The sequence below is a fragment of the Ascoidea rubescens genome, assembly GCF_001661345.1.
Source record: "Ascoidea rubescens DSM 1968 unplaced genomic scaffold ASCRUscaffold_12, whole genome shotgun sequence".
In the NCBI taxonomy this organism is placed as follows: Eukaryota; Fungi; Ascomycota; class Saccharomycetes; order Ascoideales; family Ascoideaceae; genus Ascoidea; species Ascoidea rubescens.
In genome coordinates, this window is record NW_017962924.1 from 477,154 (window position 1) to 501,180 (window position 24,027).

At 32.4% G+C, this 24,027-nt stretch overlaps 9 protein-coding genes across 9 annotated transcripts; 3 read left to right on the forward strand and 6 right to left on the reverse strand.

The window, feature by feature from the left end:
- Positions 1–54: 54 nt before the first annotated feature.
- ASCRUDRAFT_14886 (leucine-rich repeat domain-containing protein) lies at positions 55–2,178 on the reverse strand (the record flags this gene model as incomplete). Its single annotated transcript, XM_020189263.1, has 1 exon — positions 55–2,178. The coding sequence occupies one exon, from the start codon at positions 2,176–2,178 to the stop codon at positions 55–57; it is 2,124 nt and encodes a 707-aa protein (XP_020045786.1).
- Positions 2,179–3,048: 870 nt separating this feature from the next.
- ASCRUDRAFT_87556 (uncharacterized protein) lies at positions 3,049–4,529 on the reverse strand. The gene has a single exon (XM_020194964.1). It carries the CDS (start codon positions 4,214–4,216, stop codon positions 3,437–3,439), a length of 780 nt encoding a protein of 259 aa, XP_020045787.1. The 5' UTR covers positions 4,217–4,529; the 3' UTR covers positions 3,049–3,436.
- Positions 4,530–5,390: 861 nt separating this feature from the next.
- On the forward strand, positions 5,391–9,749 carry RPO31 (DNA-directed RNA polymerase III core subunit RPO31; the record flags this gene model as incomplete). The annotated part of the gene is made up of 1 exon (XM_020190796.1): positions 5,391–9,749. One exon carries the CDS (start codon positions 5,391–5,393, stop codon positions 9,747–9,749), a length of 4,359 nt encoding a protein of 1,452 aa, XP_020045788.1.
- Positions 9,750–9,867: 118 nt separating this feature from the next.
- ASCRUDRAFT_9521 (alpha/beta-hydrolase) lies at positions 9,868–11,451 on the reverse strand (the record flags this gene model as incomplete). The annotated part of the gene is made up of 2 exons (XM_020195172.1): positions 9,868–10,387; positions 10,658–11,451. 2 exons carry the CDS (start codon positions 11,449–11,451, stop codon positions 9,868–9,870), a joined length of 1,314 nt encoding a protein of 437 aa, XP_020045789.1.
- Positions 11,452–11,670: 219 nt separating this feature from the next.
- ASCRUDRAFT_71831 (uncharacterized protein) lies at positions 11,671–14,700 on the reverse strand (the record flags this gene model as incomplete). The annotated part of the gene is made up of 1 exon (XM_020191995.1): positions 11,671–14,700. The coding sequence occupies one exon, from the start codon at positions 14,698–14,700 to the stop codon at positions 11,671–11,673; it is 3,030 nt and encodes a 1,009-aa protein (XP_020045790.1).
- Positions 14,701–15,003: 303 nt separating this feature from the next.
- Positions 15,004–18,423, forward strand: ASCRUDRAFT_14891 (uncharacterized protein; the record flags this gene model as incomplete). Its single annotated transcript, XM_020189266.1, has 1 exon — positions 15,004–18,423. The coding sequence occupies exon 1, from the start codon at positions 15,025–15,027 to the stop codon at positions 18,421–18,423; it is 3,399 nt and encodes a 1,132-aa protein (XP_020045791.1). The 5' UTR covers positions 15,004–15,024.
- An 87-nt stretch (positions 18,424–18,510) lies between these two features.
- RPN5 (proteasome regulatory particle lid subunit RPN5) lies at positions 18,511–20,143 on the reverse strand. The gene is made up of 2 exons (XM_020193770.1): positions 20,055–20,143; positions 18,511–19,969 (listed from the first exon to the last, which is right to left on the reverse strand). Exons 1-2 carry the CDS (start codon positions 20,136–20,138, stop codon positions 18,680–18,682), a joined length of 1,374 nt encoding a protein of 457 aa, XP_020045792.1. The 5' UTR covers positions 20,139–20,143; the 3' UTR covers positions 18,511–18,679.
- A 234-nt stretch (positions 20,144–20,377) lies between these two features.
- ASCRUDRAFT_77212 (hydroxyacylglutathione hydrolase) lies at positions 20,378–21,651 on the forward strand. The gene has a single exon (XM_020193771.1). It carries the CDS (start codon positions 20,625–20,627, stop codon positions 21,483–21,485), a length of 861 nt encoding a protein of 286 aa, XP_020045793.1. The 5' UTR covers positions 20,378–20,624; the 3' UTR covers positions 21,486–21,651.
- GYP1 (GTPase-activating protein GYP1) lies at positions 21,626–23,933 on the reverse strand. The gene is made up of 2 exons (XM_020188783.1): positions 23,692–23,933; positions 21,626–22,952 (listed from the first exon to the last, which is right to left on the reverse strand). Exons 1-2 carry the CDS (start codon positions 23,702–23,704, stop codon positions 21,766–21,768), a joined length of 1,200 nt encoding a protein of 399 aa, XP_020045794.1. The 5' UTR covers positions 23,705–23,933; the 3' UTR covers positions 21,626–21,765.
- Between the last annotated feature and the right edge of the window lie 94 nt (positions 23,934–24,027).

Below are 24,027 nucleotides of genomic sequence, written 5' to 3' on the forward strand. Positions count from 1 at the left end.
ATGTAATTAAAGCATCAATATAGTTATAATAGCTATATAGCTATATTATTTATTCTAATTCAATTTTCTTTTTTTTGCTGCTTCTTCTATCTCATTTTTGCAATCATCAGTGGGGTGTTTGTTAGCAGATGAGCATAAATTCTCTTTTTGTTTTTGCTTATTATCATTACAACTATTCTCTATTTCAACAATTTCAACTATTTCCTTTTCCTTTTCCTTTTCCTTTTCCTTTTCCTTTTCCTTTTCCTTTTCCTTTTCCTTTTCTTTCTCTTTCTTGTTTTCATTCGAAATTTCATTGCTGTCTCCATCCTTTAGGATTTTTGTTTTTCTTAAAGCATCAAGATCAATTTTTTGATCTCTGAAACAATACAAATTTTTTAATTTCTTTAAATCTCCAAATTTTATATCAACTTCTCCAAAACAGTTGTACGATAAATCCAATGTTTCCAAGTTTTCTAAAAAATTTACTTCATCCACTTTGAATTCTTGAAAATCATTATTGTTTAAATCTAAGACTTTTAGATTTGGAAAATCAATTAAATTTAAACTCCACCAGTGATAGATTTTATTGAATGATAAATCTAAATTTTCCAAGTAAAAGACAACCTTCTTATTACTTTCTTTGCTGTCATCTTCACTGCTGTTTTTATCTTCAGATTCAATATCAAAGTAAATTTCCTCGATTTCGTTATGTGATAAATTTAAATATTTCAAAGTTTTAGGGATATTTTCCAAAAATGATGCATCTGCAATTTTACTAAACAGTAGATTCAATCTCTCCAATTTCTCAACTCCTTGAAAATTCTCTTTTTTTAAATTTACATTTTTCCTCATAAATTTAACGTTCAAATCTCTCAAGTTTTTCAATAGTTTTATTTCTTCAAAATTAAAACAATTATTATAAACATATTTTAACTGTTCTAAATTGCTAAAATACTTTGAAAGCAGAGGCGTTTCTGTTTTGGCAAAGTTAATTTGGCTTAAATTTAGAATTTTTATGTTTTTTAAATCATTATTTATTTTAATTTCGCTGATCCCATTATATGACAAATCTAAGACCTCCAAGTTTTTCAAGTCTTCCAAATTTTCAATTAAATAAAGACAATTTGCTGATATGTTTAAATATTTGAGTTTGGTTAAGTTGTTAATATTATCAATTTTTGGGATCTCGTTATGGGCTAAATTTAGATATTCCAAGTCAATAAAATTATTGAAAAATTTTGGTATTTTGTCCAAATCATATCTATTAATCTGTAAATGTTTTAGCCTTTTAAAATTTTCTAATGAGCCAACTTCAAAAGTTACAGTTTTGTAATCAAAAGCAAACGCTTCAAGCAATAAATATTCTAAATTAACTAATTTTTCAAATTTTTGAAAATCAAAATGATTTCCAGTAACTCTAAGATAATTTAATTTGTTTAAGAAATTCAATTCTGGCAATTTCGTTAAATTACAACTTTTGAATGTAAGAGATTCTAAACTCACCAATGCCAACCAAAAACCCAATGATTTTGGGAATTTAGAAACATTAAAAAAACTCAACCTTTTCAATAGAGAGAGATTTCTGTTGGAGCTTTCAGGAAACTCAGTTAGATCTGAATTGTAAAATAAAATACTGTTCATGTTTTTATACATTTTCTCAAAAAGTTTTACATGCTTGAACTCTGTAATTGAAGTCAATGATACTTTGCTCAACTGATGAACAAGTTGATTCTGTAGAACAGAGTGGTTTAAAATCTTTCTCGCTATCTTTGGACCAAGATCTGCTAAAGAAGTAAAATATAAAACAGATAAATTCGAAAAGAGTATTTGCTCATTTTCGATCAATTGAAAGAACCGAAATCCAAAATTATTATTTGAACCACGAAAGACCAAATCTAGCTCTTTTGTTGAATTGAAATGATTTCTAAACGTTTGAACATTGCTGATGATATCTTCAACCCTCAAACGACAGTAGAATGCTCTGAGTTTGATAATTGACAGACGAAGACCATACTTAGGCTGTCGATCTGCTCCATCTGTTTCTTCAAGAACCACCAAGTTCTCGAATAGACCTGAATAAGCACAGCAGGAAATCGAAGCAAAGGGGGATAACGTCAAAAGCCAGACTTTGTCCTTTGGAATGTAAAAGATAATCTTACTGATGATGTTGAAAGGTAACTTAGACTGAATGTCCATCGTAGTAGCATAATTTTGGAGCCAGAGATGGAGTAACCACTAAAGGAAACAAAAAGTGATAAAAGACTTGAAACAAAATGTTTTTGAAAGCCTGGTATTTAAGGAAAGAAAACGACCTAGGGAGACATAAATTTGGATGAGAGCTTGGGTCCCAATCCCAAATTGAAAGTGCAACCATTAAGAGTGTTTTCTTAATGGAAAATAAGAAACAGCTACAGTCAATTGAAATATTTTTCAGATACATTCAAAAGTTACATTTGCAGATTCAATCAAAATTATAGTCTTTTCTACTACTTCCCTTGAGAATAAGTTTAATTCTGTAATTTGTTACTAATTGGAGAGGGATTTGTGATACTTTTATCCAAAAACCTCTTAACGTTTATTTCTTTTTTTTTCCGTTTATTTACTTTTATTTCAACGAATGGTCAGAAAAGAATTGGCACTTGGTCCACAAATTGCTTCTATCATAGACTGCATTATCTGAATTATTTTGATCTGAAATGATTTGCATCACAGAATTGAATCAACTTTGGTAACGTTTATTTCAGAACAGTAGTTATTTCTGGCTCCTTTAAATAGAATAAGAAGGGTCAGATAACTATAATTTTGTAGCTGATAGTACCATAGCTGTGGTTAGACCATCCTCCTGCTTGCTCATGCAAGTATCGTTATGTTTGTACCTTACTCTGAATGTAAAATCATGCATTGTGGTGTTTGTTCCTTTGGCCTGGATGTAACAGGATTCACTGGGTAAACTGTCAAACTCTGCTCAGCGCGTCTGTATGCATGTTTGCTTACACTTTGCATATGCAGATCACGTATTTGTTAATCACGTGAGTGGCTTCTTTTGTTAATTTTTCGAGCTGGTGAGTTAAATATTGAACTGCAATATCAATTTTCTATATTATGGAAGAAACACTTCTCTGGTGAAATAGCTGGATCAAATCAAAGTCTCAAACAAATAAAAGCTCCTCCAATCAAGGAAATTCACTCTTCACCAGATTAATAAAGTTTTAACAAAACAAAAAAATATTTGTAGACCTTCCTAGCCAGTTAAATAAGTCCAGTTCCTTTAAAGGATGGTTCAGGAAAGGATTTCTTGATTATCCTAAATATTGATTATTTTGTGGATTATTATAAAAAAACGGGAAATAAAAATATTGAAAACTATGAAAAGTGGAAATTTAGTTACAAAAATAATAACAATACAATACTTGTACCAATTGTATTTTTTACTATTTGTTTCTTTACTTTTATCTCAAATTGTGTTTTCAGAGACTTTATCTATCTTAAATGTAATTTTATCTTGAGCTGTGCCTTCAGAGGCTTTATTTATCTTAAGTGTAATTTTAACTCCACTGTTTTTGGCTTCTTTTTGTTTTGGCTTTGCCTTTGCTCTGTTTTTTAGTTTTTCTTTATCTGAGAACGATTTAGAAAGGAACAATATCCCATCATCCTCTTGTAAAAGATTTTCAATGCTAGACTTCCGCATAAATCTATTAGTAGCTTCAATCAGATAAGCCTTAATCTCGTCTTGAAATAAAAATTCATCACAAGTTTGACAATGTTGAAGATATTTAGAAGGACGTAATTTTTTGGAATTATTTTTTTTAAAGTTATTTTTGTTGGAATCATTTTTTTTGAGATCATTTTTTTTGAGATCGTTTTTTTTGAAACTATTTTTTTTGGTTTTTTGTAAATTAGCTTGACTTTTTTCAATCTTTGGATTTTTAGGAACTTCTTTGGTTTCAACAGCAGTGACAGCGTTAAATCTTGAAGCCGTATGCAGCTTTTTCTTAAAATTCAAAAAATCAGCTTCATCTTTATCCTTGAGTTTTGCTTCAATTTGGTTTAGGAAAAACTTTTCATCAATTTCATCAATTTTTCCATTTTTAATTTTCTTTTGAATAGTTTTCCTAGCTGCCAGTATCAAAATGTTTTTACATATTTCCTCAAACTCACTTTCAGCTGAAGCTTTTTTATTATTATTAACCAAAAAGAATTGCTCTATACTCGATTTTAACATGCTGAAAACCATCCTGAAATTCAAAAAATAAATATAGATAAAACACCCAAAGAAAATATAGTCTAAACTATTTATTTTTAACTTTTATGTAAAAATTGAAAGAAAGAAACAAAATATTTTATTGGTGCAACGTTGAATCTTTTGGAAAACAAAACAAAACAAAAACTGTTGCAAAGAATAAAGTAATTGAGGAGCTGAGCTTTCTAAAGTCTGTTATTTTCTTTGTGAAACTCGATTAGTGCGCCTCCCAATTAAGAAGCTGCAATAATCCACATCCCAAACGACACTTTTTAGGATACGTTTACAACTGCAAAAGAGACTTTCAACCCACGCCAATTCCCCGAAAAACTGGTGAACAAACAAAATTTGGCAGCTCAAAAAAAGATCCTAGCTAATTTCCCACATAATTGCCCTCCTTGAACAGTACATCTGGTGCGGGGTAAAAGTGTTGTTTGAGATGTGAGCCATTAAAAAACAGTTTCCTGTGTAAATTACAGAACAGATAGCGCATATTCGTGTATATCACATACCATTATATGAACCCCAAAAGGGAAAAACACAAAAAGACATTGCAAAACAATTTCTCTTGAAATTAGAAAAGAAGCAAAACAGTTGTAAATTGCCAGCTAAGGCTTTGCTTTTCTTTATATTTTAACTGTAAGTTCCAGCAAAAAGCACACAAACATAAATATCTAAGTCTCATGGCTATCAAAATCGTCAATCGGTCGAAAGAATATTGCAATCGAACCGCAAAACTAAAACATGAAGCCTTTGAAGGTATGTTTCAAATCATAAAAAGTAAAAAACAATTACAAACAACGTTTCTTATTTAGAATCATCACAAAAGCGTCTTTCTGTTCTTTACCTGAAAGTTATCGCGTAGCTATTGCAGAAAATCCTTGTGAATCTTCAAAGAGCCATTGGTCAAAAAAGAGCTGGTTCTCGTTCACCAATGTAACCATCTGTCCCTTCCCAATCACTAATCCCTTCCAATTATCGATCACTTCTATCACCAATCCCTTTTAATTGCAAATTACTGCTTCTGTTGCTTATCGCCTTCCTGTCCAAAATTCTGTTCATCCAGCAGTGGTGGCACGTGAACGAAAAATTTATCCAACAATCAAAATCTTCAAACTTTATTATTTCTGTTTCAATCATCCTCTGAGTAACCATCAACAACAACAATATGAGTAAAGAAATAATTACTGATGTTTCTCCCAAAATCATAAAGGGCATTGAGTTCAGTGCTTTAAGTGCAAATGAAGTTGTTCAGCAGTCTGAAGTTGAAATTGGCGGTGGTGATATGTTTGATATCTCATTTGCTCCAATGAGGGTTCCAAAGGAACATGGTGTTTTAGATACTAAAATGGGTGTAGGTTCCAAAGATTTATACTGTAAGACTTGTAAAGGTAACTTGATAAACTGTAATGGTCATTTTGGCCATATCAAATTGGCCTTACCATGCTTTCATATTGGTTATTTCAGACATATCATTCAAATTTTAAAAATCATATGTAAAAATTGTTCAAGAGTTTTGCTAGATGAGAATACCAAAATTGGGTTTTCAAAAGAGTTGAGAAAACCTTCCATAGACAATTTAAAGAGAATGTCTGTTATGAAAAAAATTGTCAAACAATGTGAAAAGCAGAGAAGATGCAACCACTGTGGATGTCTCAATGGAGGTGTCAAAAAAGCAGCTTCCGGTTCAAGTAATGCTGCTTTAAAAATTATACATGACACTTTTAAATGGATCGGTAAAAAAAATCCTATTGAAAAAGTCCAATGGGACCAAGATTTTAATCACTTGTTTCAATCAAATCCCGAACTAGAAAGGTTTTTCAAAAGATGTGTTGATGATTTAAATCCTTTAAGAGTATTACATCTTTTTAAGCAAATTGTTCCCGAAGAATTGGAGTTGATTGGATTGGACCCCAAAACTGGTGGCAGACCTGAAACCTATATTTGGAGATATTTACCATGTCCACCTGCTTGTATCAGACCTTCGGTTGTTATGGTAGACTCCTCAAATGAAGATGATTTGACTGTAAAATTAAATGAAATTGTTTTTTGTTCTAACTTGATAAGATCGGGTCTAGAAAACGGTATTCCAATCAATAAGCTAAATGAACAGTGGGACTTCCTTCAGGCTTCAATTGCCATGTACATCAATTCAGATGTCGTCATTAATGCTATTCCTCCAGGCCCAGGTAATATGGGCAATAAACCAAAGGTTATAAGAGGGTTTTGTCAGAGATTAAAAGGTAAAAAGGGTAGATTCAGAGGTAATTTATCTGGTAAGAGAGCAGATTTTACTGCTAGAACTGTCATTTCCCCAGATCCCAATTTATCAATTGAAGAAGTTGCTGTTCCTGATAGAGTTGCAAAAGTTCTTACATTCCCAGAAATGGTCAACAATATTAATAAGGAAAAATTAAAAACACTAATTAGAAATGGTCCAACTATCCACCCAGGTGCCAATTATATTATAAAGAGGAATGAAGATTCTAAAAGAAATTTAAAGTTTTCTAATAGAGACAAGTTGGCAAATGAATTGCGTTCTGGTGATATAGTTGAAAGACATATCAATGATGGCGATATAGTTCTTTTTAATCGTCAACCTTCTTTACATCGTTTATCTATTTTATCTCATTATGCAAAAATTAAACCATGGCGTACTTTTAGATTTAATGAGTGTGTTTGTACTCCTTATAACGCCGATTTTGATGGCGATGAAATGAATTTACATGTTCCGCAAACTGAAGAAGCTAGAACTGAAGCAATAACATTAATGGCAGTCAAGAATAACCTATTGACACCAAAGAGTGGTGAGCCAATTATTGCTGCTACACAAGATTTTATTACAGCCAGTTACTTGTTGTCGAAAAAAGATACCTTTTTTAGCAGAGCAGAATTATCTCAAATATTGGCTTCTATGAGTGATGCAAATACCCAATTCGATTTACCTCCTCCAACAATTGTCAAGCCAAAGTATTTATGGACGGGAAAGCAAGTATTTTCGCTATTGATTAAACCGAATTCCAGTTCTAAAGTAGTTATCAACTTGGATGCAAAAAATAAAACCTTTGAAAAGCCATTGAAAGGATATAGAGATGAAATGTCTCCCAATGATGGTTTTGTTGTAATCAGGGGCTCACAAATTTTGTCAGGAGTAATGGATAAATCAGTCTTAGGTGATGGTAAGAAGAAGTCCGTATTTTATTCTATTTTACGTGATTATGGTCCTGATGAAGCTGTGAAAGCAATGAATAGAATGGCTAAAATGTCTGCCAGATATCTTGGAAACCGTGGATTTTCAATTGGTATTGATGATGTTATGCCTCCATTAAGCTTAAGAACTCAGAAGGAAGAATTGGTTAGGAAATCTTATAAAGAATGCGATGATTTAATCAGATTGTATAATGAAGGAAAATTGGAAACACAGGCAGGGTGTAATGAGGAACAAACTTTGGAGGCTAAAATTTCAGGTATTTTAAACGATATTAGAAGTACTTTGGGTTCTGTTTGTTCAGATGTGTTGAAGAAATCTAACGCGCCATTAATTATGGCTACCTGCGGGTCTAAAGGTTCTGCAGCCAATGTTGCTCAGATGGTAGCAGTTGTCGGACAACAAATTATTTCTGGTAATCGTATTGCAAATGGTTTTGAAGACCGTACACTACCTCATTTTTTGAAAAATTCCAAAACTCCTCAGTCTAAAGGATTTGTTAAAAATTCTTTCTTTTCTGGTCTTACTCCCCCAGAATTTTTGTTTCATGCCATTTCAGGCAGAGAAGGTTTGGTTGATACAGCTGTTAAGACAGCAGAGACTGGTTATATGTCTAGAAGATTAATGAAATCTCTAGAAGATCTTAGTTGTCAGTATGATGGAACTGTCAGAAACTCTTCAAATGGGATTGTTCAGTTTAAATTTGGTGGAGATGGTCTCGACCCACTCGATATGGAAGGAGATGCTCAACCTGTTGATTTTGATAGAACTTGGAATCATTGTTATACAACTACTTATAGTTCTGAAGATAAATGTTTGTTGCCTTATGAAGTGATTGAAATAGCAGCAAATAAATTGAAACCATTTCAAGATAAATTGGTAAGATATGATAACTTGGGACGTGTAATTAGTAATGTGGAAGATCTTAACAAAGATGAGTTTGTTGATAATCTGGATGGTGAAAGAAGTTTTTATGATTCTGTTATTGATTTTGTTAAACAAAAAGCTGAAATTTTGGGAGGTATAAGGGTCAAGAAAAATCTTTCAAGATGTTTCGAAAAACCTAAAACAAAAACAGAAGATCAAGATATTGTTTCGCCTTTTATTCAAAATTCAATTGACCAACTAAGTAAAATTACCTTCTCGTTTGTTGAAAATTTTATTGATGTTTGTTTGCATAAATATTCCAAGGCTAATATTGAGCCAGCAACCGCGGTAGGAGCTATTGCTGCACAATCTATTGGTGAGCCAGGAACTCAAATGACATTGAAGACTTTCCATTTTGCTGGTGTTGCTTCTATGAATATTACATTAGGTGTTCCTCGTATAAAGGAAATTATTGATGTTACAAAGGACATTTCTACACCCATTATTAAAGCTATTTTGGTTAATGGTAAAGATGAAAGAGCTGCAAGATTAGTTAAAGGTAGAATTGAGAAAACTACGCTTCATCATATTGGTGGATATATTGAGGAGGTGTATTCATCATCTAAAATTTATTTAAAAATCAAAATTGATTTGCAAACGGTATCCAAATTACAATTGGAGTTGACCATTGAAAATGTTGCAGAAGCCATTGCAAGGGCATCTAAGTTGAAGATTTCTGGACAAGATATCAATATTATGACGGATAATACGATCCATGTTAACTGTTATGATGAGGATGAAGAAAAAGCATCCAAATCGGCCAGCACTACTAAAAAAATTCACGAATCGAATTTGTTTTTCAGAATTCAGCAATTAAGAAGGGAATTGCCTAATATTCAGGTCAAGGGATTGCCAGGGGTGCAAAGAGCAGTTATTAATATTGATGAAAAACTTAAAGAAAACGTGTTATTGATTGAAGGTTATGGGCTCCAAGATGTTATGACAATTGATGGTATTGCTGGAACCAAAACCAGTTCGAACCATGTTTTAGAGATGTTTAATGTGTTGGGTATTGAGGCAGCTAGAGCCAGTATAATCCATGAAATTATCTACACTATGAGCAACCATGGTATGAGTCTTGATCCACGTCACATCCAATTGTTGGGAGATGTTATGACATACAAGGGGGAAGTTTTGGGTATTACTAGAAATGGGTTGGCTAAAATGAGAGATTCAGTTTTACAATTGGCATCATTTGAGAAAACGTCTGATCATTTATTTGATGCAGCATTTTATATGAAGAAAGATGAGGTCAAGGGGGTTTCTGAGTGCATCATCTTAGGACAAACAATGAGTATTGGAACAGGAGCATTTCAACTTGTTAATGAAACAGAAATTATACCAGAAGAATTGAAACCAAAAAGGTGTTTATTTGAATCGTTTTGTACTTAGATCTTGAGAACTAAGGTATATAGATTGAAATACAAATAATGATAATGAAAATAATAAAGGAAAATTATAAAAAAATATAACGTTAAATTAAGTTATTGATATAAAAGTTAAGCTATGATTATGATTCAAATTCATAATCAGGATTTCTTGAATATCTTACATAACCTTCAAAGGTGCCAACTTTAGTATATAAAAGCTGGGCTCTGTGGTTATTCAATTGAGTAGACCAATAAACTTTAGTACAGTTCTTCAAGTCAGCCTGCTTATAGGTGTATTCAAATAATTTTCTCCCAACACCACCAAGCCTATTCTTTTCAGAAACATACAAATCGTTGATGTACATGTAAGTTGTTGGAGACCAGGTGCTCAAATGGGTCAAGTAAGAAATAAAACCAATGACTTTATTTGTCTTTTTAGAGACAGCAACAGCACACCACATTGTAACCGATTCGTCCAAAAACCTCTCAAAAGTATAGTCAGTAACATCAGGAGGAACCGATTTTTGATAGAAAGTCAAGTAGCTGTCTGTTTTGCCAGACCACAACTGGACCCATTGGTCTTTGTCTTCTCTCTCAATTGGTCTTATAAGGAACTCAGATGTTTCAGCCATTTCCAAGCGCACAATTTGCAAGATACATCTGTGTTGTATCAACAAAAACAGAGGCAGCTAAAAGGATTATATACAGATTAGTCACTAATCACTTTTGATCTTGCCCAAACGGGCGTTTTGCGCTCGGCTGGCTCAGAAGCCGTCATCTGCAAGACGTGCAGCAGTGCGCACGTAAAACGCAGCAGCATCGAAAACCGTCGCGGTGGATTTGGAGCTCCACCACCAGTTGATGAGGTCCAAGTGGTCGACGTTCTCGAGGGTTCCGAGATAAGTGCCCCATTTCGACGACAGCACAGACACCAATCCGTCGTTGTCGCCGGCAGCTTTGTTCACGACCCTCCAGGGGATGTTGAAGAGATTACGATAGGTTGGAGTGAACTGGGCTCCATAGCTGTAGTAGCTCACCGACGGATCGTTCACAACACTCTTGTTGAACTGCTCGTTGAGATACGAGGTGGTTAGTTGGCTGAGACTGGGGGGTACCACTTGCTGGGGAATCTTATATGTTTGCAACAAGTTGCTCAAGAAGTCTGCAAACTCGCTGCCATGATGGGGAGTCGAGATAGTGGTCAACGATGAGATGCCATATCTTTTCTTATCTATCTTGGAAATCAAGTATCTTGAATCTAACCCGCCCATTGAATGGGCGATTAGATTGAACTTCAACTGACCTGGACTCTTATCGCTATTTTTGTACTTTTCAAAATATGGGTCGTTATCAATGTAATTTTCAATAGAATTATTGAGTTTTTTGGCTCGATCTTCAATACTATCAAAAGGAGGAACCGAAGCTGTGATGACTTTCGATCCATTTGCTTCCAATATCTCTTTTATGCCCCTCCAATAATGAAAATATATATTGTTTTTCGTGAGATCATCACTGATTTTGTGGATTTTATTTTCAAACCTATTACTTAATTTATCTGCTATGAATGGCAAGCTAGGTAGCAATAAAATTTTGTCAAATCCTGAAAACCCATGACATAAAACAATCGGATTTTTCGGCGGTTTGTAATTGTTGTAATTTTTTTTCAACAAGTTACTATTAACTAAAAAAAAATTGGAGTTAACCAATAACTTCCCGCTGTTCATATTCATCTAGCAGAAGGACTAATGTGTTTTTTTTGGTTTCTTCATCTGTTACTTCCCACCAGAATATCACTGGTTCGATTTAGCAACTGAAACAAGCCAAATTCAGGTTTCGTGTTCCTGGAAATTACCACAATTACGGGTTTGCATACAACAGCATTAGACAAGCGTCGAACTACTGACATATGCACATATATACAACCTAAATAGGATTCCAGAATACTAAAAAATGCTATTTTCTCCAAGTTCATTTTCCTTTATGTTATAGTTTGCCAACTCAATATGGTCCTTTTTCTTAAGGTGTGTTTTCGTTAGTTTAAATCTTGTTGGATACTGCCATTTATTGATCTTCGCAATATTGATAACATCAAAGTTACGCAAAGACAGAAAGTCTTTTAAATTATCGGTCAATTTACAATACCATTGATACGCTTTTTTAGACAACTTTAATCGATCATATCCAATTATTATCCAATTCATACTTTCATTTGTGACCTTTAAATTGAACGATTTAGTCATAACCTCAGTAATTTTAATACACTTGTCTATCTCTTCAATTTTCTTATTCCAGTTATCTTTGTTGAAATTCTGATTCATGATTTTGAATTTAATAGTCCCAATTATGATATGCTCAAAAAACTTATCATCAAACTTCTTTTTGGAATTTGAAACAATTTTTTTTGAAATTATCGACAAAAGATAGTCATTATATATCTTGAGAAAACAAATTCCCAATCTTTCAATAACAAATAGCTCACTTAAAAATAAATTAACTATACCAATATCTAAATTATCTGGATGAAATGGATGTGTTTTTAAATACCTGGCTTGTGGATTATTTGAAATATATGTCTGCGTTTTAATAATTGTATCTTTATATGAATTATAAAACGATAATATTGTATGTGCCCTCTCCTTAGCATGCATGCTTTTTTCAAGACTTAAGTAAAATAGTGTCTGTTTGTAAAAAATATTTAGATAATGAATTTTGAACTCCTTTGTTATCAAACTTGTTTTCAATGATAGCTTGTTCCCAAAGTCAGGATTTAATACTTTTAGATTCTCAATATAATATTCAAAACTCTTAACGTCTAAAAATGATATAGGCTCAACCTTTTGATGATGATGATAATACTCAACCAATCCCAACTGGTTTAACAATGAAAAAACCGTCCCATCAATAACTTCATTCATTTCGGTATCCTGGAAATATTTCAATATTTCAAAATTTGATTTGAAATTATTTAAAAAAACTTTGTCATCAAATACTTTAATAAAACTATTCAAATAGTTGAGAGAATCTCTTGAAAAGTTCTTTTGAAATGTGCATAACAATTCAACTGTTAATATAGAAATGTCGGTATCGTTTAATTTTCCAAAAGTTTCTATATTTTCAATAATACTTTTAATCAATACCAATGAAATTCTAGGTAATTCAGATAATCTAAATTGTTTAACTAAAGATAAAACCATCTTGAAAAGTTTCACTCTACTGTCATAATGTACTTTTTTCATCTGCTGAAAAATGAAAGCTAAAAGTTTACTGGAATTAATTAAACTGAAAAAAATAAAATTAATGAAAATATAATCTGAAGTTAAAAAATCTTTTTGACTTTCAACGGTCATTTTTGAAAATTCATATTCGTATCGTTTTTGTGTGACTCGAAGCAATTGATTTATTTGTATTTTGAATTTCTCAAAATTTGTTCTATAAATTTCTTTTGACGCAATTGTCTTGGACAGTTTAAAAGTCAAGTGATACGATCTTTGAAAATACTGATACTCTTTAAGTTTATTTTTGGTTATTCTTGATAATTGTTTAAAAGAATATAACAATTCTAATTTCAGGTCAATTATGGATTGATGTATTATTTCATTGTTAATTTCTGCAAGGGATTTATTTTTAACGCTTGATTCTGGCTTATTATCGGTCCTTGGAGAAAGCTTATAATCAAACCCTAGGTTTGATTCAATGTCTAATTGTGGTAAAATTAACAAATTTTTGATATCTAAATGAGTTAGAGAATATAAGTTTAAATTAGAGGACAAAAGATGATTATAAAAAGGATGCAACACTTTGTCAAAGTGTTTGTTTGTTTGGAAAGTTATGATATTATTATTAATTAATCTAATAAAAAAATTCTCATACTCATTAACTGGTAGAGTTTGAAATAAACGATGGTAAAAAAACGGATGCAAAATAATTATAAATTTTTTCAATTCTAAAAGGTTTGATATATTACCGGGATCGTTTTTTAAATACTTGACATTATTTTCAATTGAATCTTTAAGAATCAAATTAACATAAACTGAAAGTGTGTCGAATACTTTAAAAATTTCTTTGTGATCTATATTTTGATTAGCCAAATAATTGAATAAATATGTTATTGAAGTTTTTGAAAAAGTAGAGTTTGGAAAAAAAATTTCTCTTAATAAGGTTAATTTGATTGAATTGTTGTTTATGACGCTTTGATTTTCAGAACCAAATTCAATGGCTTCTTTGATTTCTTCGAAAATTTGATTTTCAATAAAAAAATATATTTGCAAAATAGATTTTTCTGAAGAACAACTTAATTGGTTTTTGTATATCCGAAACAAAAGCTTCAAATTACTTATCAAATTGTAAGTCAAAAGAGGTTTGTTTATTATATTATCCAATACAAGATTTTTAATTAAAAAAATCATCTTTATGATAGAATCAAATGAACCGTCACGCAAATCTATGGAACAATCATCGTTCTCAGAGGTTTTAGTTATTAAATTCAAAAGTTGTTTGAATAACAACTCATTGTTCGTGGTAAATACAAAATCCCAAAATTCATAACTGCTAATAAATTTTTCCTTTTCAGTTCCAAGGTTTTGAAGAAAAAAAATTGAATCTGGTTCTTTTGCGAATTTGGTTAAAGTCAAAGATTGTGGATCAATATCGAGGATTTCATTTCTCAAATTAAGTCTCAGCCTAGTTTTCTCAATTAAGTCTTCCTTCGAATTGATGTCTGGCGCATTGAATACCACTATTGGATTTTTCGAAACCTTTTTTGTGAATTTGTCATTGACTATTTTCAGATCGAGATTCTGTTGAAAATCTTGATTTAAATTTGGAAAGGTTTTAATTTTGTTCAGTGAAATTTGACCAATTTGATTCTTAAACAAAATACCAGCATGAAAGTAATTTTGAGGCCTGAAAATAATAAAAGATCTGTTCAACAGCTTGAGTCTTGCTATCTTATTATTGCAAAGTACCCTTATCATTTTAGCCAGGCAAAGTCAAATCAAACATCTCCAGCAGACTGAAAGAAAGAAAGTCTCTTAGCAACAAGAAAAAAACAGGCCAATCAGCGGCCGTTGCGCTCTGAAAAAACTCACCTCCCGTTTCCGGAAATCCGTGTGTTTGGACAGAATTTCCGCATGATATCCGCATGTTTACGGTATGTATCCTGTGTGCGGAAGTACACGGAACTTACACGGATGTTGCTTTTTCCACAGTTATGTGAGAAGAAACAACACCAACGCCAACAAATGAACAGAACCCAAGTGCAGTTGGAGAGTATGAATAGAAGTTAGTTGGTGCCCTTGATGAAAAATGATGACAGCAAGATTGACTTTCAAAACGAAGAAACCGAACATGACCGGCGACAGGGGGTTTCTGAGCCGTATTTTCTGAATATTCCTAACAACCAGTATATGAGAAAGTTGATAGAGATCCAAGAAAACCAATTGAAAATTATCAACAGCATTAAGAAACACCAAAAGCAATTTCAATTATTGTCTCAGGATTTTCCCTTTTTGAAGAAAGAAATGTTGCTTGATTTTGTGGATGAAAAATATGACGAAAACAATAACAATAGAGATAGCAATGAGAGGCTCGGCAGTTTCAATCGAAGATTTCAATCTGATTTTAATGAAAACCAAAATTTTGATTATGATACTGATAAAAGCATTCAAAGTTTGAACAGCGAGAGCCATGAAAATGAAGAGGCTCACTCCAGGCAAAACAATTATCATAAAATTAATCTGAATGATAATAATAATACTAATAGTAATAATAATAGTAATATCATTAAAAGTCCTAATAATGCGAATGATACTAAAGATAACTCTCATGAAAATCCCAACACAAAAAATTCTAACAAAAATAAAGAAATTCAAAATTTAGAAAATAATAAAAAAGATATTAAACTTGCTAGCAGCAGCACTGACAATTCTACAAATGACATATCACATAATAGTTATGAAAATGATGACTCCTATACTTTATTAATGGATTTAGGTAAACAGCTAAAGTCAAAAATAACATATAAATTTAACACTAGCAATATTAATTTGTCATTTGTTCAAAATGAAAGCTCTCTTTCTGATGATAATAACAATGAAAACAAAGATTTTCAAAATACTGAAATTTTGGATGATATTTATTACGCATTTAATCATATTTCAAATGGCATCGATGGCTCCAATATAGCTGAAAATAACAATTCAATCTCAATTGCAAATTATAGTGATAGCACAAATGATAGTGATAATAAAAATGATTATGATAGTGGTCAAACTCATATTGCTAATCAAAAAAAAAAAGAAAAAGAAAGAGAAAGAGAAAATAATAATTTAAATCTAGATTCAAAGGAAAAAATTGAAAAGTTAAAACTTAAATCAACTAAAAAAATTAAATCTCAGTGGAACTCAATTATTAAAAAATATAGTTCTTATGACTTGAATAACCAGGGAGATTTGGTTGATATTTTCACGGGTGAGATTGTTGAAGATAATGGACATTTAAAATCTATAGATTCAAAAAACTCAAATTTATGGAAGTTATTCTCAAATAAACAAAAAATTATTGCAAAAAGTAAAAATGATGAGTCTGATGAGCAGATATCCAAAATTGACGAGGAATTCAAAAGTGAAAAAAATAACCAAGATAACACCCAAAATGACCCTATTAAAAACAAAGAAAACATTGAACTTATTCCAAAAATAAATTTAAATAATAATATACATGCGCACGATTCTTATTTAATAGAAGATAATCCCAAATTTCACTTAACAGGCATAGAAACCTCCACTCCTTTTTTTCCCAATAAAAATGCTCTTGACATAGAGGTTAATAGCATTGGAACTTTGACACCATTTCTGTTTGATAAAAATAATCTTGGTATTAATAATATAAATCTGTATGGAATTGAAACTCTAACTCCTTTTCCTTTATTCAAAAGGAAGCCATTTTTATTAAAAGATCAAATTCAAACTTCAACACCACTTTTAAAAAATAATGAAATACATTTTGATTTAAATAACATTGACACTTCCACTCCCTTTTCTTCTAATCAGATAGATATTAATAATTTTAAAACTGGAAATCTAAATTTAAATTCAACTAAACTTAAAAGTTCAATACTAAATCCTAAAAATCAGTTTAACATTAGCATTAGTGACCTTCAAACGTCAACTCCTCTACCAACATTTCTCAATAACAAACCTAATGCTAATAAACTTAATGCTAATCCTGATAATAACAATAAATATTCTTCGGATAATTATATTAATAAAAATTACCAAGATAATGGTTCCATTAATGATAATTTAGTGTTTTTGACACCAAAGCCAATAACAGCAAAATCCAAGAGGAAACTACAATTGTATTCCATAAAGAAAACAGCAAATCAAAGCGATATACTGTTAATGGATGATCTCGATCTTCTCTCTTCATCACGTAAAACAAAAAAAACAACTCCTAAAAAACTAAAACGATTGTCTCGAAATCCATTTGCATTTAATAAAAACAAAAATAATAAAAAGCTTTCAAACGATAAAACCCGAAATAAAAATCGTAATCAAAAACCAATGGGGAACAATATTTCCTTGAATAATTCTACAGTTTTTGACAACGATGTTGAAAATATTGAAGAAAGAAAATTATCTGGAATTCCTCAAGACAACGATGATGATTATGAATCAACTCAAACTGATAATCAAAGATATAATAATTATTTGAACTCTGACGAGTTCATTCAAAGTATTACAGCTCCCAAAAGAGTTAACGAAAGTCTGCCAGAATTCAACAAGTCAATGATAGATTCGTCGCCTTTAAAGAACAAGTCTAACACTGAGTCTTCCATCAACAGCGGTTTTTCAAAAGGAAATACCTCGACTGAGTTTTACAAGAAAAAGAAATCTTCGATTCATTTAAATCAAGAATTGTTATCTTCGCAAGCAATATCTGGAAATGAAACCATTATTAGCAACAATATATATGGTAGAAACAAGAATGATAGCATTCAGGCTAAATCGAATAACGCTCTCTTTAATATCAACACTCCTTCACCTATTCGGTCTAAGAATTATTTGAAAGAAGAGAATAACATGGCAATTGATAAAAAATCCCACAAGACTGGCGAGTCATTATCAATTATCAGTTTAAATTCCAATGATTCTACTCTGGAAAGTGTTCATAATAAGACTAAGAAAGAGAACATTTTGTATGATGTGAAAACACCAAAGAATGTGAATTTTACAACGGATAATGAGACATTTGAGTTTGAAAGGGAAACCAAATTATTACCCAAATATCAGAAAATGAAAACTTATGGAAAAAGACCTAAAAATCAGTTTTCTTTTAACAAAATGTCCAAAGAACATTATTTGTTAGATTCAACTATAATATCAGATGACGACAGTTCAGACTTTGAGCTTCTTGAGGTGTTTGAAAATGCAAGACTGCAAAAAATGGCTGCAGATAATTTAAAAAAAGTAACTGTTCATGATATAACTGATGATAGTAATTTTGATGAGATGGATGATCGTAAAAAAAGACAAAACCTAAGCAAATACAAAAACAATGGTTCCAGCAAGAATAAGAGAAGATCCCAAAATCACGAATCAGGCAGTATGAAAAAAAGAACTCGATCTAATATTAAAAATCAAAAAGAAAACTCGACATTGATTGACGAGCTTAGTTTTTCGAATATTAGTAACTAACAAATCAAATATTTATGATTGCATCAATTTTTTTGTTTTAACTTTAACTTATTCAATTTTTTGTTTTTATTTGATTGATTCTGTTTATTTCATTCATTTCATGTGTTTATTTGTTCTTATTTTGAATAGACTTGTATTATATTACTTTGCATTTTTTTGTTTACATTTCATGTTTTTTTGACACAAAATAAAAAAAACATTCTATCTATTTATATATAATTATGTAGATAAAGGATGGTTGAGATGGTTAAGCAACTCATGATTTGATGCCACTCATCATTTCTTCTTTTGTGATCAAATGCCCAATAGTTTCAACGTGATTTAACAACTGTTCGATGCTATCAGACCAGTTGTTTAAAATTTCATTTGAATCTTGAGGTTTAACAAAAGAAACAACCTTGGCAGGTCTGTTAATTTTGGCATAAATTATTCCATTATTAACTAAGTCGCTTATGAAGGATTCGGTTTCAAATTCAGACAAGTCTAATAATTGAACTAGTCTGTTTAATCTGATGTTTGAATAATATTTTGCTATAACTCTTAGATTATGTTCAATGACTCTTTTTTTCAAATCGCTCCAATGGGCGTCAACAGCTTCTAAATCAGATTTTGATTGATCTTTTGATAAATTTCTGTTGAATATGAAATTTTTATTTAATTCGTCGCCAAAGTTTTTCTCAATTATGGGCCACCTCATCAATTCTTGGGTAATAAAGGATTTGATCAATTCATATTGTAAAGGCAATTTTTTCAAGTTTGGATCATTATAGATTCTGTTGATTAAATCATTTTGGTAGTTATTGTAGGGAGATAAAATTATAAAATAAGCAATGTTGGTCAAGATTTCGCTTAGCTTTAATTTATCAGATTTAATTGAGTCGATTTCATAGATTGATAAATAGTACTTGACGATATTTGCATAGTCGTTGGCATGTAAACCGATTTTAACCATCAATTGATAATAACTTAATTTTATATCATGGAATTTTTGTAAATTGAGGGTTTTTGGTAAGATTTTTCTTGCTAAGATTTTTGCTTGTTCAAAATCGCCTTTCTTGATGGACAAGTCAATTTGAATTAAGATAAATTCCATTTTTTCTCTAATTTCCATCGAGCCATAAGTTTCAACCTGTAGTTCGCACATTAAATCACAAGATGCTTCAATATCATTGAATCTAACTAATTTGATTTCTGACAACAACTTAGTTACTCTTGCTCTTTCAACTTCAACGTAAATTTTGTTTTCGGTAACGATTCTAATGTTTTCGATGGTTTTGATCTTCAAGTCCAATTCTTTTTTGATATTATCATTAAGATTGTCTAATTTTGAAATGATTTGCTGAACCATTTTTTGAGTGGCCAACTTTAACTGGCCATGTTTTTTGGATAATAAGATCAACTGTTCATTTAGTGTGTCCCAGTCATCTTTGGAAGTTAACAAATCGACTATATAGGTCAAAACTCTTTTGGAAGATACAAGATCAGAAGACTGCCTGGTTTGTTTTTCTAATATCAACAATTTTTCTAGAGCAGCTTTGTAGTCTTGCTGTATATAAAGTTAGTGCCACCCAAAAACAAAAAGTAGAAAATAGACAGAAAGAAAGCCTGCAGAACAAGAATTGGCAACGTACCTGTGCAAGCTCCTCAACCTGAGGAAGCTGCTCGTCAATTGTAGCAGAAAAGTCCTTTTTTGGTTTGTAAAGAGCGTCAGACATTGTTGATGAGCTGTATTTTATCATCAGAATTTGTCTTCAGAAGAAGCTCCATCAAAATCTGAGATCTGAAAATCCAAAAAGAAAATCCGCAGAAAGCACGGATATCACGTGACACGGATATATCCGCTTAAACATATCCGTGACACGGCTGACGTGGTGATGACTCAGCAATATCCGCATCCGTTCTCTGCTGCTTCTGCTGCTTCTGCTGCTTTTGCTGCCAGAAAAAAGAGGAGCAAGAAGAAACGCTGCTCCAGAAGTAGCAATGTTCAGGGCAGTAGCAGCAGCACCCAGAACAACAGGAGCACCATGGGCTGTGCCAGGTCTTTTGCTAGCGAGATGTGTATGTTCCTTTTTCTCTTTAAATTACTAATCTCTTGTTATTGATTGGTCTCACTAACTTATACCACATCTTCTGTTTAATCAAACACTGTTTGTTAGCCCCAGTCTGTTATCAATTACAATTGTCTTGCTCACACTAGAAACATGCATGTTGAATCAATTCCTATGAGATGGCACAGAGGTGATAACTATGCCTATTTACTAATCGATGACGAGACCTTGGATTCATGGCTAATTGATCCTGCTGAACCCAAGGATGTTATAAACTATTTGCAATTGAAAAAAGACGACAGATCAGTCAGATCAATCAATTCTGCGCCTGCTGCTTTTAATCTCCCAGCCAACTATAATCTATCGTCCAATTTGAAAGCGATAGTTAATACCCATCATCACTATGATCATGCTGGTGGAAATCCTTTTTTTAGCAAACTATTCCCAAATTTACCAATTATAGCAGGAAAGGACTCGAATTTAGTCTCGTTGGTTCCCAGTGATAATCAAGTTTTCAAACTAGGCAACAATATCGAAATCACAGCCATTCATACCCCATGCCATACAGTGGATTCAATCTGTTATTTTGCGACTGATTTGAAGACAAGGAAAAAAGTTGCTTTCACTGGCGACACTTTGTTCACTGCAGGCTGTGGAAGATTCTTTGAAGGCAATGGTGAAGATATGGACAATTCATTGAATGTCAAGTTGAAAACTGCGTTGCCAAAGGACACAATTATTTATCCAGGCCATGAATACACCAAAGACAATATCAAGTTTGCCAAATCTGTTTTGAAAAACAATTTGTTATTATCTTTTGTGGAAAGCCAAATCAAGGACAAAGAGTATACTACTGGTTTATTCACAATCGAGGACGAAATCAATTTCAATCCCTTTATGAGAATTGAAGATGAAGAGGTCTTAATTGCAACTAATTCTGCTATAAATTCGTCTCAAGACCGATTTAAAATCATGGATAAATTGAGAGAAATGAAAAATAATTTTAAATCATGATTATTTCAAATTAGGCACCACATATCTATATAGTATATATTTATTTATTTATTTATTTTTATATATTTTATTTTTTTTAAACAAACCATTAAAAATTTAAAACTAAAATCAAAATCAAAATCAAAATCAAAATCAAAATCAAAATCAAAATCAAAATCAAAATCAAAATCAAAATCAAAAGACAAAAGACAAAGAAGAACCAAAAAATCAAGTAAATAAGTAAAGAATTAGATAAGTAATTAAATAAAGTAGAGAAATAAAATTATATGAAAACATATATCTATGAATGACTTTTTAAATGTGCTGATGCATTTTTATACAAACTTTGCCAAACATATGCTTCACTCAACAACACTCCAACATCTTCTTCTGTCCAGTTGGTTGTTGGGGGATTTTGCAAAAAAATCATTATATCTTGAAATTCCATCTGCTTCAATTCGTCACTCCATTTAACCAAAAATGCAGCACAAACGTATATATGAAATTCGCTAAAGCCATTTATGCCTTCGGTTAAATAAGTGTCCCACATTCTAATGATGTTGTCTATTGACAATTCTCTCATTAACAAGCAATTCATCCATCTGAATGAAAACTGTAGGAATTCTATACCTTCTTTTTCCAAGTGATTGGCCAACTCAATATCTATTCTATAAATTAGATCCTTTAGCTCATTGACCTGGCGAATTATTCCAGGCTGGGCGTGGATGTAGTTATCTTGAATAGAATCTAGTAGTTTCGTTAGACACCAGAATGTATCGGCTTCAACAGCATTTAATATATCTTGATTTACGTTGGATGGATCAAAATTGTCGAGCGAGTTTTTATTGTTGTCCAAGTTGAGGTAATTTGATAAAAAAACTTGGAAAAAGGGAGTTGATAGATCGTTTATGCCCTGAACATAACCACTGGCAGGATGTCTAACAGCCCATAGGTATAGTATTCTTTCTAAAGATTTTTGGATAATTGGATATGAGTATAGTTTGAGATGTGGGTTGGTTCTTGGAACGTCGATGGATATTTGGTGCCATGTTGTTTGGTCTTTTATTGGGCCATCGTTACTATTATTGAATAGTTGGTTGATACTATCTAGATACTCTTTTCTTTTTCTTTTTAGAGTGGAAGCACGTCTATCGTTGTTGGATGGCAAGTAGTTTAGTAGTAGCTGCCATGATATTGATCTGAATTCCATGGGGATGCCATTCCAAGATAGCTTTTTTAGGTTATTCAAGTCGATAATGGAGTTTGAAGTAAGTAGGATTTTTTTGAATTTATTGAATCTCGATAAAGAAGCGTTGATCTGTTCATTTTGAGCAATTGAGTTTAGATTGAAGGTTTTGTTTATTATTAGTTTTGAGTTGTTGATTAGAGAGAGTGGGTAGGTTAGATTGTATAGATTTGATCTTGGGTCTATTATAATGGATTTGTAGTTTGATTTTATGCCAAACTGGAGTGAGTTGAGGTTTAGATCTGGATACAATTGGTTCATATCGTCAACGCTGCTATCGAGACTCTCGTTGAAGGAGGAATTGGTTGTGTTATTAGTACGTGTGTTATTGGTGGGGTATTTCTGGCTGCTGTTGTTACTGTTGTTGTTGTTGTTGTTGGGATCAAACTGGAAGTCGTTCTCTACTTCGTTTAACGAGTTGTCGATGGTTGCATCCCAGTCATCGTCAAAGTCAGTCTGTTTGAATTTTTTCTTGTGGATACTGTTGTAGTTCAAATTGTTGTTGGTGGACAAATTTGGCGAGCTGTAGAAGGTAGAAGGAGGTGATTTGGATGATCTTGACTGGGAAGTGGAGCGACGATGGTTGATGATGTTGGTGATGGCGTTGTTGGCAGCACTGTTGAGGCTGTTTTTGCTACTGAGGTTGTGGGGATGGTTGTAGAGATAGGTGTGGGACTGGCTGTGGGAGCCTGGTTTGGGAGAAGAGGATATCTTCCTCAAACTCTCGTTGTTCTTCAACGAAGCTGTGGGCAACAACCCATGGGAGAAGGAAGCACCTATGATCTTGGGGTCTTCGTGCACAGGCTTTTCCTTCTTGCTTTTACTGGCAAAGGAGCTCTTTTTGGAGAGGTTTTTCATGAAAGAGGAAATGGTAGTCCCTCGTCCCCCATTCTCAGAAAACACAAATTCGTTTTGATCTAAAAGAACAGTTAATAAGCTGCCAGTGGAAGAAGAGCAGAAAAGAATACATGAGTAACATACAGATTTGGGACATTTCCTGGAGACCAGCGAGGTGTTAGTAGGAGCTGGAGGAAGAGGAGGAGCAGGAGAAGATACGTACTGGAGAACGAGCTGGAGTGGGCTTCTTTGAGGGCATTTTGAGAGAAACACTGGAGAAAGAGCTGGAGAAAGAGCTGAGTTGGTGAAGAAAGAGAGGAAAGAGAGGGATTTGCTGGATGAGTTTTGTTTTCTTTTTCCGCTGTGAAAATTTGTCTGTTATTCTCAAGCTCAACTTTTGCTCTTCTCTGTGCTGCTTCTGCTTCCTGTGCTTCTGATTCCTCTGCTGAAGAGTTGTGGATGTTTCTGCTGCTGTTGCCA

What these genes read in the sequence shown, in the direction of transcription:
- ASCRUDRAFT_87556 (XM_020194964.1), bottom strand. Translation starts at nt 4,216, where the DNA reads ATGGTTTTCAGCATGTTAAAATCGAGTATAGAGCAATTCTTTTTGGTT.
- RPN5 (XM_020193770.1), bottom strand. Translation starts at nt 20,138, where the DNA reads ATGTCTGACGCTCTTTACAAACCAAAAAAGGACTTTTCTGCTACAATT. An exon ending in AGGTTGAGGAGCTTGCACAG is followed by an intron (nt 19,970 to 20,054) that starts GTACGTTGCCAA and finishes CTTTATATACAG; the next exon opens with CAAGACTACAAAGCTGCTCT.
- ASCRUDRAFT_77212 (XM_020193771.1), top strand. Translation starts at nt 20,625, where the DNA reads ATGCATGTTGAATCAATTCCTATGAGATGGCACAGAGGTGATAACTAT.